The 16,028-nt window shown below is 43.5% G+C and overlaps 2 protein-coding genes across 2 annotated transcripts in view; one reads left to right on the top strand and one right to left on the bottom strand.

Annotated features, from left to right (window-relative positions):
* The window catches only part of Ankfn1 (ankyrin repeat and fibronectin type III domain containing 1), a 449,198-nt gene that overhangs the window by 145,261 nt on the left and 287,909 nt on the right, over nt 1–16,028 (top strand). The gene's annotated exons all lie outside the window — the stretch shown is intronic.
* Nucleotides 14,095–14,926, bottom strand: LOC104859646 (transformer-2 protein homolog beta-like). The gene has a single exon (XM_033762722.1). The coding sequence runs from the start codon at nt 14,860–14,862 to the stop codon at nt 14,095–14,097; it is 768 nt and encodes a 255-aa protein (XP_033618613.1). The 5' UTR covers nt 14,863–14,926.

Genomic DNA, 16,028 nt, shown 5'->3' with positions numbered 1-16,028 from the left:
AAAAAAAAAAAAAAAAAAAAAGAAAAGAGCACATGGCGATTTGATCAGACACACAGGGGAAACCCAAGGCAGAGATGGGAATCATGCAACTAATGCTAAGGAACTCTGAGGATGGTCAGCATTCACCAGAAGCTAGGAGAGAGGCAACGGAACAGATTCTCCTTTACAGTCACCATAGCGACCCGACCTTGCTACCACCCAGATTTCAGACTTTGGCTCCCAGAACTGTGAAAGAATGAATTTCCATTTTGTTTCAAGTCAATAAGTTTGTGGTAATTTGCTACCATAATCTTAGGAAATGAATAGTTCTAATCACATATGTGGTTTCTAGCTTTCTACCTTCATCCCAAGAGCTGTGACTTCCTGAGGGCCATGGTTGTATTTCATCTTTGTACCCCTAAAGTGTCATACGGTGCCTGGTACAAATGGAGGAACACCTTCTATGTCACCAGATGAAAATGTTGAATCCAAACCAGTTGCAAGTGTCCCTGAAATTCTCTCTATAGCGGAAAGATTCTCACTGAGCTATTTCTGGAAAAATCATGAGGAACTCAGTCTGCATATGAAAAGTCCACAGTGCACCATATTTGATTCTTTAGGTTGGAATGTTTCTTTATTTTTTTGCCTGCAGATGGATTTCTAGAACTACTGGGTGGTGGGGAGGGTCCCTGTGCCAGTCTGCACAGGCACTAAAGTGCTTTGGCAGACATCCAAACCTTCTCTCTGAGCCTGTTTTAACCCAATCTGTCTAGAAGATGGACAAGTAGCCTAGACACTCTGATTTAAACCACATGCCCTCCCAGGAGTCCCTGGAGTGAGGGCTCCATTGGTGCAAATAACCTGTTGTTTGGTTTGGGTGCTTTCTTCTCTCGCTGAGCAAAGAGATGAATTTGTTTTTCCTTGGGAGGAGGTGAGTGAGCGAGGATAAAAATATTTACTTAGGGACCACCTAGGCCAGGTCTAAAACTCCTGAGCCAGGTGGGAAACTTCAGCCCAGTAAGAGTTCTCTGTTTTGGTTAAAGAAAAAGCAAGTGCAGATGGACAGCCCGGGAGTGCTGGAGCAGACGTCTGAGGCACGGATCCTTGAAGCAAGCCCAGGGACCACGGCCCTTGCATGCTTTCCCATCGCCTCATTTTACAGATGACAAACAGCCCAGCCACTTGTTTAAAGCTCAGGGATTTCTTTTTTCTCCTCCTCCACTCTTACTCTTTTTTTTTTTTTTCTAAAAGCCACAAGAGTGTTAGGTGATTTTTTCCCTCCCTGCCTAGGGAACACTTTTGTTTTTTGGTATTAAGGATCGAATTTGGGACCTTGCACTTGAGAGGCAAGAGGTGGAACCACTGAGCTAAATCCCCGGCCCCTAGGGAACACTTTTTATAGATGGTTAATATTTCCCCTCTCCCTGGGGCAGTTCTGGCACTCATACCATGGGCTGACTCTTTGCAAGGGCAGAAGCACTGCCCATAGGTAAGAGGTGGGGGTTTTCATTTTATCTGTTTTTGAACGAGGGTATGAATGAGAGACAATCTCTGAATGTGTACTGCCCAGGCAATAGAAATTAGAAACTACAGAAAGAGTGTAGGAGAAACTGAAGGATCCTTTCCCATCATTCAGGAGCTTCCAGACAAACAGACATACAGAAAAGGAATAGAAAAAGAAAACTTAGGGGGTATGGAAAGAGGCCAAGGTCATTCAACTTATCTGTGTCAAGGTGAGATCAGGCTCCAACCTGCTGTTTTCTACCTTCACAACAGCAGCTGACATCTGTCAGGCCTTTTCCCTTTGCTAGATCCTGTGCTCAGTACTCTGCTTGCATTGAATCCTCACAAGAGCCCTCAGGAGATGTTCTTTCTACTGCACAGATAAAAAAAACAGACTTGTCCAGATCACACAGCGAGTGTTAAAACCAAAATTCAAAACCAATTCCGTCTAAATGAAAACCTTTCTTTGAAATTCTAAGTTGGATTTTGAGAATCTAATTGCTGAGAACACCCAGAGTAACAAAAAATGCCTTAAGGATGTGAACTTTGGTGATCACTGAAGAACTGGGAGGAGAATGAGTACTGAACTGTTAAAATAGAGGAAGCCTTTAAAAGAATCTAATGTCCTTTACAATAACAGTGGATCACCTAGTTTTACAGGTAAGATAGTGAGGTGCAGCACGATTGCACACCCTGCTCATAGTCCTTTGGTAGCGTCAGGATTCACATCCTGGATTGTCTGACCTCAAATAACTCAAACATCTCCTCTCTACCATGTGTAATGGCACAATGAAGGTGGAAGGTGACCACACTTCCTGTCATCACATATGAATTCTCAAGACTGTAAATGATCCAGTTGTCGATGGGGGACTTGCAAGGACTTACTCTGATCAGAAATACATATCTGTGCTGGAGAGTATAGGTGTAACATGGCTAAAATGTTCAGGAGAAAAGAATCTAGAAACTTAGTCACATTAGGTTTTCATCTTTTCCCTTAATCTTTTAAATTTTCTTTTACACTACAGCAGAGTATATAACTGTACAATTTTCCATTAATTATTTAGCTTACTTAATATTCTTTTGACATTTCAGTCATGTTGCTGACAGATGGAAACGCCCTCTAATTTTCTCCTTGTAATGCAAGAGCAGTGGGGAGTAATGTTAGTGACCAGACTGTTCTGTGAGTGCTCCCACTGAGGTAGCCTACACTGACTTACGCTATTCTCCTGACAACCATACAAGTTAGGTATCATCTACTCCAGTTAAATTGCAGTAACTGAAGCCCACAAAGGTCATGTAATTTGTTCAGGTCACACAGGGAGCAACTGGAAGAACTAGGACATAAACTTGGGCGATGTGATTCCAAAATTCATTCCTTATTGCCTAAAGGTAACTGGATATGCTCTTCATGGAGGCAGCTGCATAAAGATCTTTTGGGGTCATGTTTGTATATCTTACCTTGAGACGATAAATAATAGATAAGGAGATGACGTGATGGAAATGGTGCTTGAGAGAGGTGGGAAGAGACTGGAGAGAGAAAGATTGTTTTTGAAGGCCACGGTAACAATAGGATTTGGAAAGCTAAGGACCTGCAGGATGGTGGCTGGGGCAATAGTATCAGGTGGTGTCCTAGGACCAGTAGACTTGGTGAAAAATTAATTGGTCAGACTTGAATCCAAATGAAAATGAACAGCCGGGCTTGGTGGCGCACACCTGTAATCCCAGCACTCGGGAGGCTGAGGCAGGAGGATGGCTGTGAGTTCGAGACCCGCCTGGGCTACATAGTGAGTTTCAGTTCAGTCTCAACTACATAGTGAGACCCTGTCTCAAAACAAAAAAAAAAAAAGAAAGAAGAAAAGAAAATGAACAGAAGAACTGAAGTGAACTCAAGGGCAAGCTGTCTAGAGGGACATTTACAGCACCATAAGCATGAGAAGGAAGGGAGTCAGTGATAATGAAGAGAGGAGGCAGGGCAGCCACTATGAACATTTAGACCACACAAGTGTTTCTACAGGTGGTCATAAAGGAAAGATCCTCCCTGGAAAGGAGGTCACAGATACCAGCCCATTCCTAGATGGAAGCTTGGAGTAATTACCTGCTGGCCAAGACCTGGGAAAAGCTTGTGTGTAACCAATAAGAAAACTAACCAGTGTCTGCCACCTGGTATGGCAGTCCATGGGGACATCCATGTCCCTTCAACACCCCAGCCCTCCACAAGCCCAGCCTCCCTCCCACTCTCTAGTAGAATTGGAAAAGTTGGCCTTAGGAGCTATCAAGCTCCCAGAAATATGAAGGAGGCCATATCATTCTGTTGCCACTTTGGACAAAGCCACACCTTCAGAAGAGGAGTTAGTTCTCATATTATTTTATTTTCTGCTACTTGATGTCCATTCAGGATAATACCTTTTGCTTTACTGTGCAGCACACTAAAATCCTTTATGGCTGTACTCTGTTACCCTGTGGATGTTTTTACAAAAATTTTGTGACCTGAATTACTGACAACAACTACATGTGCCTGCATGATGATACCTATGCACACATTCTAGAATGTTCCATAGAGGTTAAAGGTCACACAGTGGCAGCCGAGAACTGGACATGGCCTGCTGATATATTGTATTTCGTCTACACATTCAGTTAACATTTTGAAAGAACATCTGTAAACTGGAAAATTTCACCCATTTCTAGTTTTTCTTAAAAGAGTAAAATGCTCTGGAAATCCTTGGCTGCAATCCCACATGTGAGTAAACCAGCTAGAGCTGGGTTACCCCCTATTCCCTTTACATATTATATTTCACTTCTACTTTACCACAGTCTCTACCACTCCTTATTACCTGGCACAGAGCCTTCTGCTCTCATTTATTTCACTTATCTGGCCCTGTAGGCATTGAACTATGAGATCCCAATATATGGCAACAGTATTTGTTCATGTGGAAGTTAGATAGTTCCCAAAAGGCATGAATGTGGTTGACAGGTAGGGATGGCTGGAACCCAGTTCTTTCCCTCTTCTTTTATGTGTTCTTTAAATTACAGTCTCCTCATAAAATACTCGAAACCTTGTGATGAGTGCTGTGCACTAGATAGCAACCCTTCCTACCACTACAGCACGGCATTACCCAGTTTAGCCTCCTTCTGTAAAGACTCTCACTCCATGATGCACCTCTCAGTTTCCTGGCCTAAGCAGAGACTTCTCCATCTGATTTAGGGAGATATCAGTGACACTATGGTCATTTGAGTCACATTTTGTCATAGGAAAATGAAAGAAGATGGCAGTGAAATGAAAGAAAATAACTACTCTTTTGGAAAAGATGTGATGTACCAGGGAAGCGAAGTGGATGGAGTTGAAGTAAAATCAGGAAGGCAGACCAGAAAAAGCTTGAGAGACTGACTTGTTCTCAGGAGAGTCGTGCAAAAATTCTGATCTGAGAAGTGACATGAGCCACTGGAATGATTAGTCTGGATCATTTCCGGGAGGTCAGAGGGAGACAGGCCTAAGGTCAGCAGACCACTCAGAAAGCTATGGCTAGGTGTTTCTGGGCATAAAGTCTAATCATATCCCTGTTTACTCAGCGTGCAACCACCTTCCTAGGCTTAGTCCTCATCTGTGAACTTTAGACGACCTTGAAGCATCCGTCTTCTCTGGCTCTCTTTGGCACTGAGAGCTCTCTGCCTGCCATATCCATGGTAAAGTTCCAATGAGAACCGGCCCCTACTCCTTTTTATTGGAATCATCCCCAACTTGATGAATTTTGGTTCAGATTTCCCCCTGGTTAACACTGTCCACCATGCAGAATGTGTCACATTCTTTACAGAGTAAAGAAGAGGGTAACAGAATTCAGATATCCCCAAATGGTAACAATACCTGAAATACTATGATTTTTGTGCTTATGTGCCAGTTGTAACTGGTACATTTTGATGCTGGTGTTTTCTGGATCTAGTTTTTTGTTTGTTTGCTTGGTTTTTGTTGTTGTTTGTTTATTTTTTTAAAACAGAAGCCATATCACAGAGAAGGGAAAATGCTGGGATGAAGCTATTTCCAGACCTTCTGTAATTAGGTAATGTGTTCTCAACTGGAGCCTCTTTAGAAGAGAAAGGCTACAAAAGCCCAAGGTATTGACAAGAAGAAAGAAGCACATATGTGGCGAGCCAAACTGAGCATGTTTGCAGCTCTGAGCTTCTAGGAGTTCACAGCCACATTCCTACAGACAGTGCTGCTGGTAAGAGCTGGTTCCCATCCATTAAATAAATACATTACTTCTGTTCCTCACAGCTGTATTTCCTGCGATAAACATTATCAATATTAAAGACCGAGTTCTTCATCTTACCTAGGTCTTACTAGGGCTTAAACTTTTTGTAGGAGTCACATGCTCTACCTTCCCCTTCTCTTGAACCCTCCCTTGAGCTTACTGTAATGAACACTCAACAAAATGCTCACAAACTAACCCACTGCTGATCAATTCTTGAGTATGTATCCAGAATTTAGGCATTAGAGTGATCAAAGGGATGAGGCATGGTACTTTTCTTCCAGAGAGATTAGAGTCTGGTAAAAGGCTGCTCTGCTTTGGATGTGGTTTGGCTGTGTGCTGCAATCTCGGTCCTCATTAAGGCCATGCTGAGAGGTGGTGGAGCCTTTACAAGGTGGAGCTTAGCACTATATAAGGTAATTAGGTCGTTGGGGGTGCTGCCTCAGAAGGAACTTCTGCACTTCTCCAAATTCGCTGCTCTCCTGACAGTGAGTTGTCATGAACAATTCTGACCCCTGACTGGACTCCTGAGGCTCTCTGGCTTCATGATAATGTGATCTCTCCGTCTCACACATTGGTCCTCCCATGATGCCCCTGCCCCTTCACCAGAGCCGAGCAGAAGCCAGCGCCAAACCCTGGAGCCTCTGAAACCATGAGCTTAAGAGACCTCTTTTCTTGGGTATTTTGTTATAACAGTGGTAAATGAACTAATACAAGGACCATCCCTGTGATTATATAGGTATGTACAGTGACAAAATCGGTGAGATAAATGTTGGGAGACAATATGTAAAAAAATACTGTAAAAGCTGAACTTGTAAATAGTGATGGAAACTTGTGGGAGCAACTGATGTCAGAGCTGAGCCTTAAAAGATGAATAATATAAAATGCTCACCATTTTGCAAGGAAGGAGAGAGAGAGAGGGAGGCAGAGGGAGATGGAGCGGGGGGAGAGATTATTTTCCTTGGTACATCAGTATAACTCAGTGTGAATATCCTCACCCATGTTTAGGCGAGACCACGTGCTGAGGTACCAGTTACAGTCTCTCTTGATTTGCTTCTCTTCCTACAGCAGCATTGTTTGATGGAGAGATCCCCTGAATCCTCTATTTAGAAGGAGACATCAGGTTCAAGGGGAACGGCTCTGAGCTCAAGTCCCTCCTCCCCTACCATTCATTCCTCTGTGGGTCAGTAGAGAGGCCCATTTCCTTAGAGCTTCACCTGTCAAGTCCTCATCCTCATCCTTTGCAAGACACCGCCCGCAAGGTCTCCTTCCATAGCAATTTAGCCAGTGAACATTTTATTGTGCATCTACACTGTGCCAGGCACTTGGCTAGGAATTGGGGTCCATCCAGACTCTGGGATCGACTCAGCCCTTGACAAATAGGTTTCAAAATAATCTTTCACATGATGTGTCTCCTATGGCACATTTCCTAGAAAATTTTATTCTGCAAAGGAGAAAGCCAGCCCTAGCCTTTAAAACGTAGTCCAAATGAGACTAGCTTGACTATCAAGATGATCCTATCATTTTGTAGAAAATAGCTTCTCCAAGCAGTCCAGTAGTCAAAATAACCCAACTCAAATCTTCAACAAGGCATCTTAAATAAATATGATTGTTTACCTGGCTAATATTCAGCATCCACAGCTAGGGCCAGAAATATACCTCTTTCTCTCCCTTCCTGCCTCTCATTCTTCCTGTCTCTCTCTCCTTCCCATCCTGTCTCCTTAGTTCAGATCTCTGGTCCGATCCCACCCCTTTCAGGGCACAAAAGTCAAACTCCAATCTGATCACAGCGACATCAGTAAATGCATTCCCTTGCCCCTGATGCCTCTCACGACATGATTTTCACCTTTTCTTTCATTCTTCGGAATGGATGTTTTTGTCAGCAAGCATCTGTAATGCTTCCCCTCTGCCGCCCCTAGGGCCTAACCCTGCCTGGCAATCTGGGCTCTCTGGAGCCAGGCCCCAGGAGAGGCAGTCATTCTCAGCCCCGCTGGACAAAGCCAGGGTTCCCTTGGCAACCAAACCTTGTGGATGTTCGCTAAGGGTTTCCCTCCAGCTCCAGGGCCTCTTTCAACTCAAGAGCTCACCCCCCCCAGTGTGTGTGTGTGTGTGTGTGTGTGTGTGTGTGTCTCATGGAGGCGTCTTTACCCAGGGTAGGAAAACAACAGTTCTGAATATCTTGTAATTGGCATTTGGAGACAATTGTTTTGCATTCAACAGGCAGGAAAATTCGAGTTGAGTGGGTGAGTGAATCCGGGCACAAGCTGGTGAGCATCCCCGCCCCAGCGAAGGGAAGGCTGTTTTCATTTCTGTACACAGGCAAGTGTTGATAGAAATAGTTTGGGGTTGTAAAGTGTCCCTTTGTCTCACGGGAGGTGGGAGAATGAGGAGAGACAGAAGAACAGAGGCTTCTAGAGGCAAGTGTTTTCTGCTTTCTTTCTGATTTTTGGCTTTTTATCTATACAAGTATAAGAAAACCAGAGATTGCTTATTTCCAGGTTAGTTCTAATACTTGCTCATTACTTCTGTCAGTGTGCACCTCCCCTCTTCTCTCTCTCTTTCTTCCCTTTTTTAACATGATGATAGAAAAGAAAGATTTATTCTAGCACTGGGACTGAGTTTTTCATATAGAAGCTCATCTCTTGAGTGTCTGGGTGGGACAAGCTGACATACGTCCCCCTCCTATTTCTGTGAGTTGTGGAGGTATCTGTATCTCTGTCACTGACCCAGGCTGATCCAGGAGCCATGCAGTGTGCTTTTGGCTAATGGAGGTAATGTCTATTATTAACTTGGTGCATAGCAATCAAAAGTTTTTAGAGTAATTCAGGCGTATCACTGAGGTCCAGGCTGGGGCCTGGTAGGTAGGGGATACCGAAGAAAGGAAAAGCTCCATGCTATTGTTTCACCCAACTAGGAGAAAACCACGCTAAATGGTTTCTAAAAAGAATGACGCACCAGTTTACAGTCTTTGAAAGAAGCAGAGAAAAATGTAACTGTTGAAAGGAAAAGCTCACTCACTTTTCCTTTCCTTTTCTCTCCCTCCCTTCTTGCCTTCCTTCTGTTCCTTTTTTCTATCCAGTTTTTCTCCCTCCCTTCCTCCTCCCTGCTCCCCTCTTTCCTTGCTTCCTTCTCTGATTTTTAAAACATTTAGAGCAAGGCCTAAGCATATCTTTATGGTGACTCTGAACCAGGTATTTTGTGGTACCCTGAGTGTAGACTGATTACTGTATTATCCTGTTATCCAAAGTTATAATGTAAAAAAAAAAATCTTATTTCATTTCTTGTTTCATTCCGCTCTCAGACTTCCAGAAAACTCTTTGGGGGCAGGCACTGTAGAGTTTTCACTGTTGCATCCCAGATCTAACCAGTCATAGGGCCTAGCCCAGTGCATTTCCGGTGCCGAGCAATGTAGAATTGCATTGCTCTTATGTGAGCAGCCTGGGGGTTTATTAGCTGGTTATTTCGTTCCATTTGTTGTGTGAACTGTGGAGTCAGGACCAGGTTTATGATCAAGTGACTCAGCTCTGATCTTAAACAGCAGTGGGACCTCAGGTGAGCTATTGCAGTTTTCTGTCTCTGGATATCTCTGCCGATCAAGTGAGAAGCTTTGGATGAGAGTGGTGCTTCCCCACCAAACGCATCCTCAGGTGGCAGACAGGAGAGGAGGAGGAGGATGGGGAGCCTGATGTGGTCAAGAACAGCTGCTGTAGGGAATGAGGTGGGGGTAGAGGAGGGGCAGAGAAACAGAGGCTCAGAGACTACAAACCGGACAATTCTGGTCCCTAGATGACTGTTCCTGTCCCTTATGACTCTGGCATTCAGAATCACGAAACTAGTCTGAGTTTTGTTTCACCTCTCCTGTACTGAGGGCTTTGGACAAATGAGACAAAGTGATACTCTGATTAGTTCTGAGAGAAACAAGCATGCTGTCTGGGGGTGAGGGAGAGAATGGATAAAGTTTCTCATTGTATTCCAGTATATTCTTTCATTTACTCAGTGATCAAAAGATGATTACTGGACAGTAAGAACTTTCCTGTTTGGCATTTAAAGCTACAGCTTCTGTCAGGAATGGGCCAACAGGACACAGGGACTCCTCTTCACATGGGAACTAGCTTGACATGTTTAAAGCAAAGTTTGGTGCCTGAGGCACAGCCCGAGCAGGCGAGGCAAGGAAGAGACATCAAGATGTTTGCAATAAGACAGCACAGGTCCCAGTGGCCTCGAAGGTCCTCACAAAGACTTCTGGGAAGCCACTGGGCAGATTTACACACAGAAGGATAATATCTGATTGCTCCAGCAGCTGTGGAGAGGCACGTGTACCACAGACCGTATCTGCCAAGTGGTCAGTTAGAGTGAAAGGTATGAAAACTAAGGAGTCTACTTGGGAAGTCATATGGTGTCTAGGCAACATGGATGCACGTGGTGAAAAGAAACTGGATTTGAATCCCGACCTTGAGACGTACCCACTGTAACGTGTACACGCTACTTCACTTCTCTGATCTGCTTCTTCACTTATCAGAATAATCGCGTAATCTGCTCCAGTGTGTTAGGAACGTGAAAGCAGAGAACAGGCAGGTTGTTGAAACGATGGCCACTGTTGTCAGGACAAATCCCAGGACTTTTGGGTGACTGGCCACAGATCGGCTAAACAGCTAGAGCTGTCAGGCGCATGGCGCATCTCACACACTGCCCTCTTCACACCTCCTGCCCTTTGCGGGGGAGCAGACGTGGGGCAAGGGAGAAGTGGGGTGACGTGCAAAAGGCTGGGAGTGGTTGAGGCTGTGCCTGGGAGTGCAGTTCTTTACTCCTGACAAACATTGTTTTTTCTATGCAGGAATAAGCAAACTGTGACCCCAAGGGCCAAATCCAGCTTCTGGATTTATGAATCAAGTTTCATTGGAACAGAGCCACACTCATTTATATACTTTCTATGGCTGCTTTAGCCATTTGACAGCAAAGCTGAGTAGTTGCCACAAAGACTGTCTGGGCTTCAGAAGCTAAAATATTTACTTGCTGGCCCTTTTCTGACAATGCTTGCCAGCCCCTGGTCTACACTGTTCTGCTCCCTTCACTGGCATGGTTTGATTGTACTTAGCTCAGGTGCTGCCAGCTAGGAAGGGCCCCAGGCCTCCAAAGTGGAGAAATTCAAAGATACTCTGGGGAGGGCAGGGTCCTGGTGGGGTATCAGAGTGAGAGACATCAGGCTACTGGGAGACAGGAGAAGAGCACTGGGTCACCAGAGTGAGCGGGAAGGAAGAGGATGGGGTGCTGGTTGTAAGAGCCTGGCCGGGGAAGAAAAGAATACCAAATCTTCACCCTTAGCTACTTCAAACCCCTGAGACAGCTCTCTCGACAGATCGAAGGACCAGGATGTCTCACCAGGGACCATTTCCCTGCCTGGCACTCAGGAAGCCCATAGATTGATATACGTCTCTTTGATCCCCAAGTTCTTATGAATACATTTAAATAGACCTTCCTACAAGGATGCTACAGCCTATGAACCTGTATTCACTCTCTGGAAGTAGTTATTGGCCTCCTTTAAGGTTTTAATCTAGTGTTTGTATGCATTACCCATGGGTCAGAAAGCTACAGAGGCTTCCTGGGATTGGATGTGTAGGATCCAAACCTTCCTTTCACCCTTAGGAGTGTCTCTCAGTTTAATTCCCAGTTTCAGCTTGGAGCTTGTTGCCTTAAGCAATGGAAACTGGGTTACACAGCTCTTCAACTCCAGGTAATATAAATACAGTGCCCTGTATTTCCTGGCACTCTTAACTTTCCAACCAGCCTACATGGAGAACACCCTAGCTTTCTGGAATGCTAAATAATCCACCAGACCCACCAGCCATGCTGTTTCAGAACTCTGTAGGCCCCTTCCAACAAACAGATCCAACAAACAGATGTGCTCATTTTCACTTGCTCAGAAGGCTCCAGCCACTTGAAGACCGTGGCCTGAGGGGTTGAATGAGTCACACAGCACCCTAACACTGGTGTACTGCTTGAGCAACTGTACTCCCAAACACCTCCAAGGTTATCTTGCCTAATTCCAGGAAGTGATTCAGTAACTATGGGATTCAGTGTCCTGATAGCTCAGTTCCAACATAGGCTTGTCCTCCCCTGCAAGACCTTAAAAAAAAAGGAAAGAAAAGGAAATGTTTTGAGGTTCAACCAACTATTTTCTCCCCATTGACTTCTTCTATGCTGTTTCGTGATGAGATTATGACCATTACAGAAACAGTTTATGGAAATATAGACGTCTAAAAGACTGTTGGCTGGTGTAAAAGTCGGTAGTCTCCATCAAGATACTGGGTGCTCCAAAGTCTAGACAAAGCAAGAGGACCTAGAATATCCCTGCCTTCTAGGAGCTTCCCATGGAAATAAGACACTTGCTGAAAGGAACTGGGCCAGCAGATTCAAAGGGGTACAGACAGACACTAACCAGCATGTGGAAAGGGAGGGAATGTTATAGAAGCCCATGCTAAAAATAAATGACTTTTTACAAGTGTGGTTAACTTTACCGAGACTTTAAATTACAAAACACAGCATGCATTTTCCCCCTAAAATAAAATAAAAGGCTTGACAGAGTCTGATCTGCCTCACATGAAAAGCTTCAGATTGAAGGTATCTGTGAAAGCTTTTAAAACTATGACCATATTTCAAGTATGATAATCATCAGGGATATGTAAAGCTATCAGAAGTAAACTGATGTAGAGAGCCTTACTGAAATCACTTTAATCATTTATGTTTCCCCATTAAAGAGATACTCTCAAACTCTTATTTGTGGAAAATATCTGTACACCATCACCTAGGAGCCATCTAGAGAAAAAAAAAAAAAGGAGAAGAAAAGAAATAGGCTAGTTTTCTAAAAATCTATTTACTGTGACAGTTTTCCTCTCTCCCAAGTGAAAGTAATCATTCATTTTATACTCCATCTATAGCCAGAAAATAATATTCAGGGCTAAGTGTGACATTTTGATTTGTGTTTAAAACCAGCTGATTGAGTGAACCCACTAAGAGGATGTCTTTACGAATCAGCTTTTGAATCTTCAAGGACCTAATATTCATCATTTAGATTCAGACATTTACCATACAGCCCTTGTCTTTAGCTTGCTTTTTATTTCAGTGTATCACACTAGTCCTGAGCAGATGGTAGTTCTAACACTTCTTCTGCAGCTCCTAAATAAATAGGAAATTTATAGCACTATCTTTATCAAGTTTACATGTATTTCCCCAGATACAAATTTGTTCCCATCTTGTATAAAGTTGACAGGCAGTACTACTGTTTTTGTACTATGTGATAGAAGCTAGAGACATATTCTAACCTCTAACCTCCCCCTTTCCAAGACACACACATTAATAATACTTTAGCACCAGTAGCTGCTGTGTTTTCTTGAATATGTCAGTCTCACAGTCTGATGAAATGCTTTTACATTTAGGGCTTGGGTTGTATTTTTGCTGGTTGAACAAAAAGGCAAAGCCTCCAAGATAAATGGGACTGTCAAATTTTCTACATGTTGTCAGAACAGAGATAGTAATGGAAATACAATTTTTAAATTATAGAATGCAAAGTGAAGGGTGTGTGTGTGTGTGTGTGTGTATGTGTGTGTGTGTGGCAGGGTAATTAGAGGATTTGGCCAGAGGAGGTAGGGGCTGGCAGGAGTGCAGGGCAGGGAGATGGGCGGGGTGGGCCATCTGGTGTTAATCTCCTGCCCCGTGTTTGCAGGGTACTTTGTCAAGGTACAGTCTGCTTTCACAGACACAGATGGAGCAAAAGGGAGATTAATACATGTGGTTCTAACCACCTTTCATATCTTTACAGCAAAACATTATTTATAGAAATCAATTAGTCCTCTGTCTCTGCAATTTTATTATGAGGTTCTGTCCAAGTTTCTGGCAAGCTCTTTAAGAGGATGATTGATGGTAAACTTTCAGAATGAATAAAAAATGAACCCTCCCCTAGGAATCAGTGTAGTGGAGAGAAAGGTAAATGATAAAAATTACAAACCCTGCAAGTCACTAGGAAACTAATGTCAGATCAGTGTGGTCCTTGTTACAGTGTTTTCATTGTAGATCGTTTCTTTCCTTCTCTCTCTCTCTCTCTCTCTCTCTCTCTCTCTCTCTCTCTCTCAACACATCGCTGTCTGTGTGCTATGGAAACTTTAGGAGAGCATGATACCTATAACTGAACTTGTGGGAAAGTAAAAGTTTATTCATTTGCCAAGCTAGTAAATGCCACTTTGATTACCGATGCTCATAAGAGATAAAGAATCCCAGGGTAAAAAAGAAAAAGAGCTCTCGTGTTTTGTCTTATGGAAACTTTTATAAGAGATGGGAGCTGCCGATTGGCCTCTGCTAAATGAGTCTAGGAGCCAAGTCACGATAAGGATAAAGTCCCATTGCAGTGAATTCTACGGAAGACGCCAAATGACTTATCTTGAAACTCTAGATCATCATAGCCACAGTCATATCCTCTGTCATAGTAATCCCGACAGCGTGAACTGCCATATGTAGGTCTCCCCATGTAAATTCCTGGTGTTGGGGTATGTGGTCTTTTTGTTATAGAGAAATCAACTCTGATCCTACGCCCATCAAGTTCCATTCCATTGGCATGTTCTTTAGCTTCCTTGGCATCATCCACATTTTCAAAATACACAAAGGCAAATCCTCTGGAGCGCCTAGACTGCTGGTCATATACAATAGACACATCAGCAATGGGGCCGTATTTAGAGAATACTTCTCTTAAATCTCTTTCTGTGGTGTACAAGCTCAACCCAAACACTCCAAGACAACAGTTTGGGTCAGGATTTGCCCGATTCCCAACATGACGCCTTCGAGTAGACATGGGGGAATGGCTGTGGCTGTGGCGTCTGCGATAATCTCGACTGTAAGATCTGCTACGAGAACGTCTATGAGAATGAGATCGAGATCTTGACCTTGTATAATGCCTTCGAGAGCTTCTTCTGGATCTAGACCTAGATTCAGATCTGGACGTGGACTTTGATCTGGAACGCCTGGAATCTTCCTTGGAGCGAGACCTTGCAGGGGTATGCCTTGCAGATTTCCCCGATCCGTGAGCACTTCCACTTCTGGAAGCAGAACGGGATTCCCGTTCGCCGTAGTTCTGTTCGCCGCTGTCGCTCATGACTCCTGGCTTGACGTCTCCGGCTCGCCGGGCTTCAATCGAAGCTCCAAACTCTCGTGCCTCCTTTATTACAGGGCTTCGCCGCAGCCCGCAGGACGACCTGATTGCTCAGCCGCACAGAGGCGAAGCGCTCCGCACCACCTCCACACAGATCGTGCAGAGGAGGTGGTGGTGGAGGAGGTGGATGGAGAGCTGCTCAACACAGGGATCAAATTTACAGAAGGAGGTCACCTTCTCCTTACTATAGTCGTGGAGAATACAGATCACGCTCCAGATCTTGATCCTACTCACCTCGTCGCTACTAAAGCATGAAGATGAAGACTTTCTGAAACCTGCCATAGAGCTGGCTGGGATATTGTTTGTGGACAATATTTTTATTGTCTGTTTAAAAAGTGAACAGTGCCTAGTGAAGTTAGGTGACTTTTACACCTTTTATGATGACTACTTTTGGTGGAGTTGAAATGCTGTTTTCATTCTGCATTTGTGTAGTTTGGTGCTTTGTTCAAAGTTGTGTTTTCAGAAAAGTATGCTTCGCATGTATTTTTTTACAGTCTAAATTTTGACTGCTGAGAAGTTTCTATTGTACAAAAAACTTCATTTAAAAGGGTTTTCTACTGAATCCAGGGTAATCTGAAGATCAAAGCCTGTGTGTAAAATGCTACCAAATGGCAAAAAGCAACAAAAAACACCGTTTTAGTTATTTTCCATTCGAACATTGATGCTTAGAACTATTCAAATTTGTTATCAGTAAATTCAAAGGTGAAAATACCCGTTTTCCTCCAGTCTATGAAACACCGTATTTAATATACCTGCAACTAAGTGTTAAAAATATGCTTTGTAACTCTGTACTGCTAGTATTAGAACTAAGTTTTTCAATACAGCAAATGCTTAATGCTTATATAAATGTGGATTTGTCAGCCTTTATGTAAATCTATATTACGTATAGCAGGGAATAAGAAGAGTTACACATTGTGTATGCCTTAAGGCTGTTTCTTAAACCTGTGAAAGGGGGATAATGGTATTTCAACTAGTTATGAGCAAATGATAATACATTCCACCACAAATGTACTCTTGTTCTTCTAGCTTTTAGACCATTAAAAAAAACCTGGGTGCTTCACAGTACAGGATAAGAGAAGGGAACATTACACCTGTGTCAACGGATGAAC

The sequence above is a fragment of the Fukomys damarensis genome, unplaced genomic scaffold (genome assembly GCF_012274545.1).
Source record: "Fukomys damarensis isolate Sample0158 unplaced genomic scaffold, DMR_v1.0_HiC HiC_scaffold_13, whole genome shotgun sequence".
Lineage (NCBI taxonomy): Eukaryota > Metazoa > Chordata > Mammalia > Rodentia > Bathyergidae > Fukomys > Fukomys damarensis.
Note: the sequence above shows the minus strand (reverse complement) of the source record. Positions and strands in the feature narration are given on the sequence as shown.

Bases quoted from the DNA above. Each gene is read 5' to 3' on its own strand.
- LOC104859646 (XM_033762722.1), bottom strand. From the start codon at position 14,862: ATGAGCGACAGCGGCGAACAGAACTACGGCGAACGGGAATCCCGTTCT.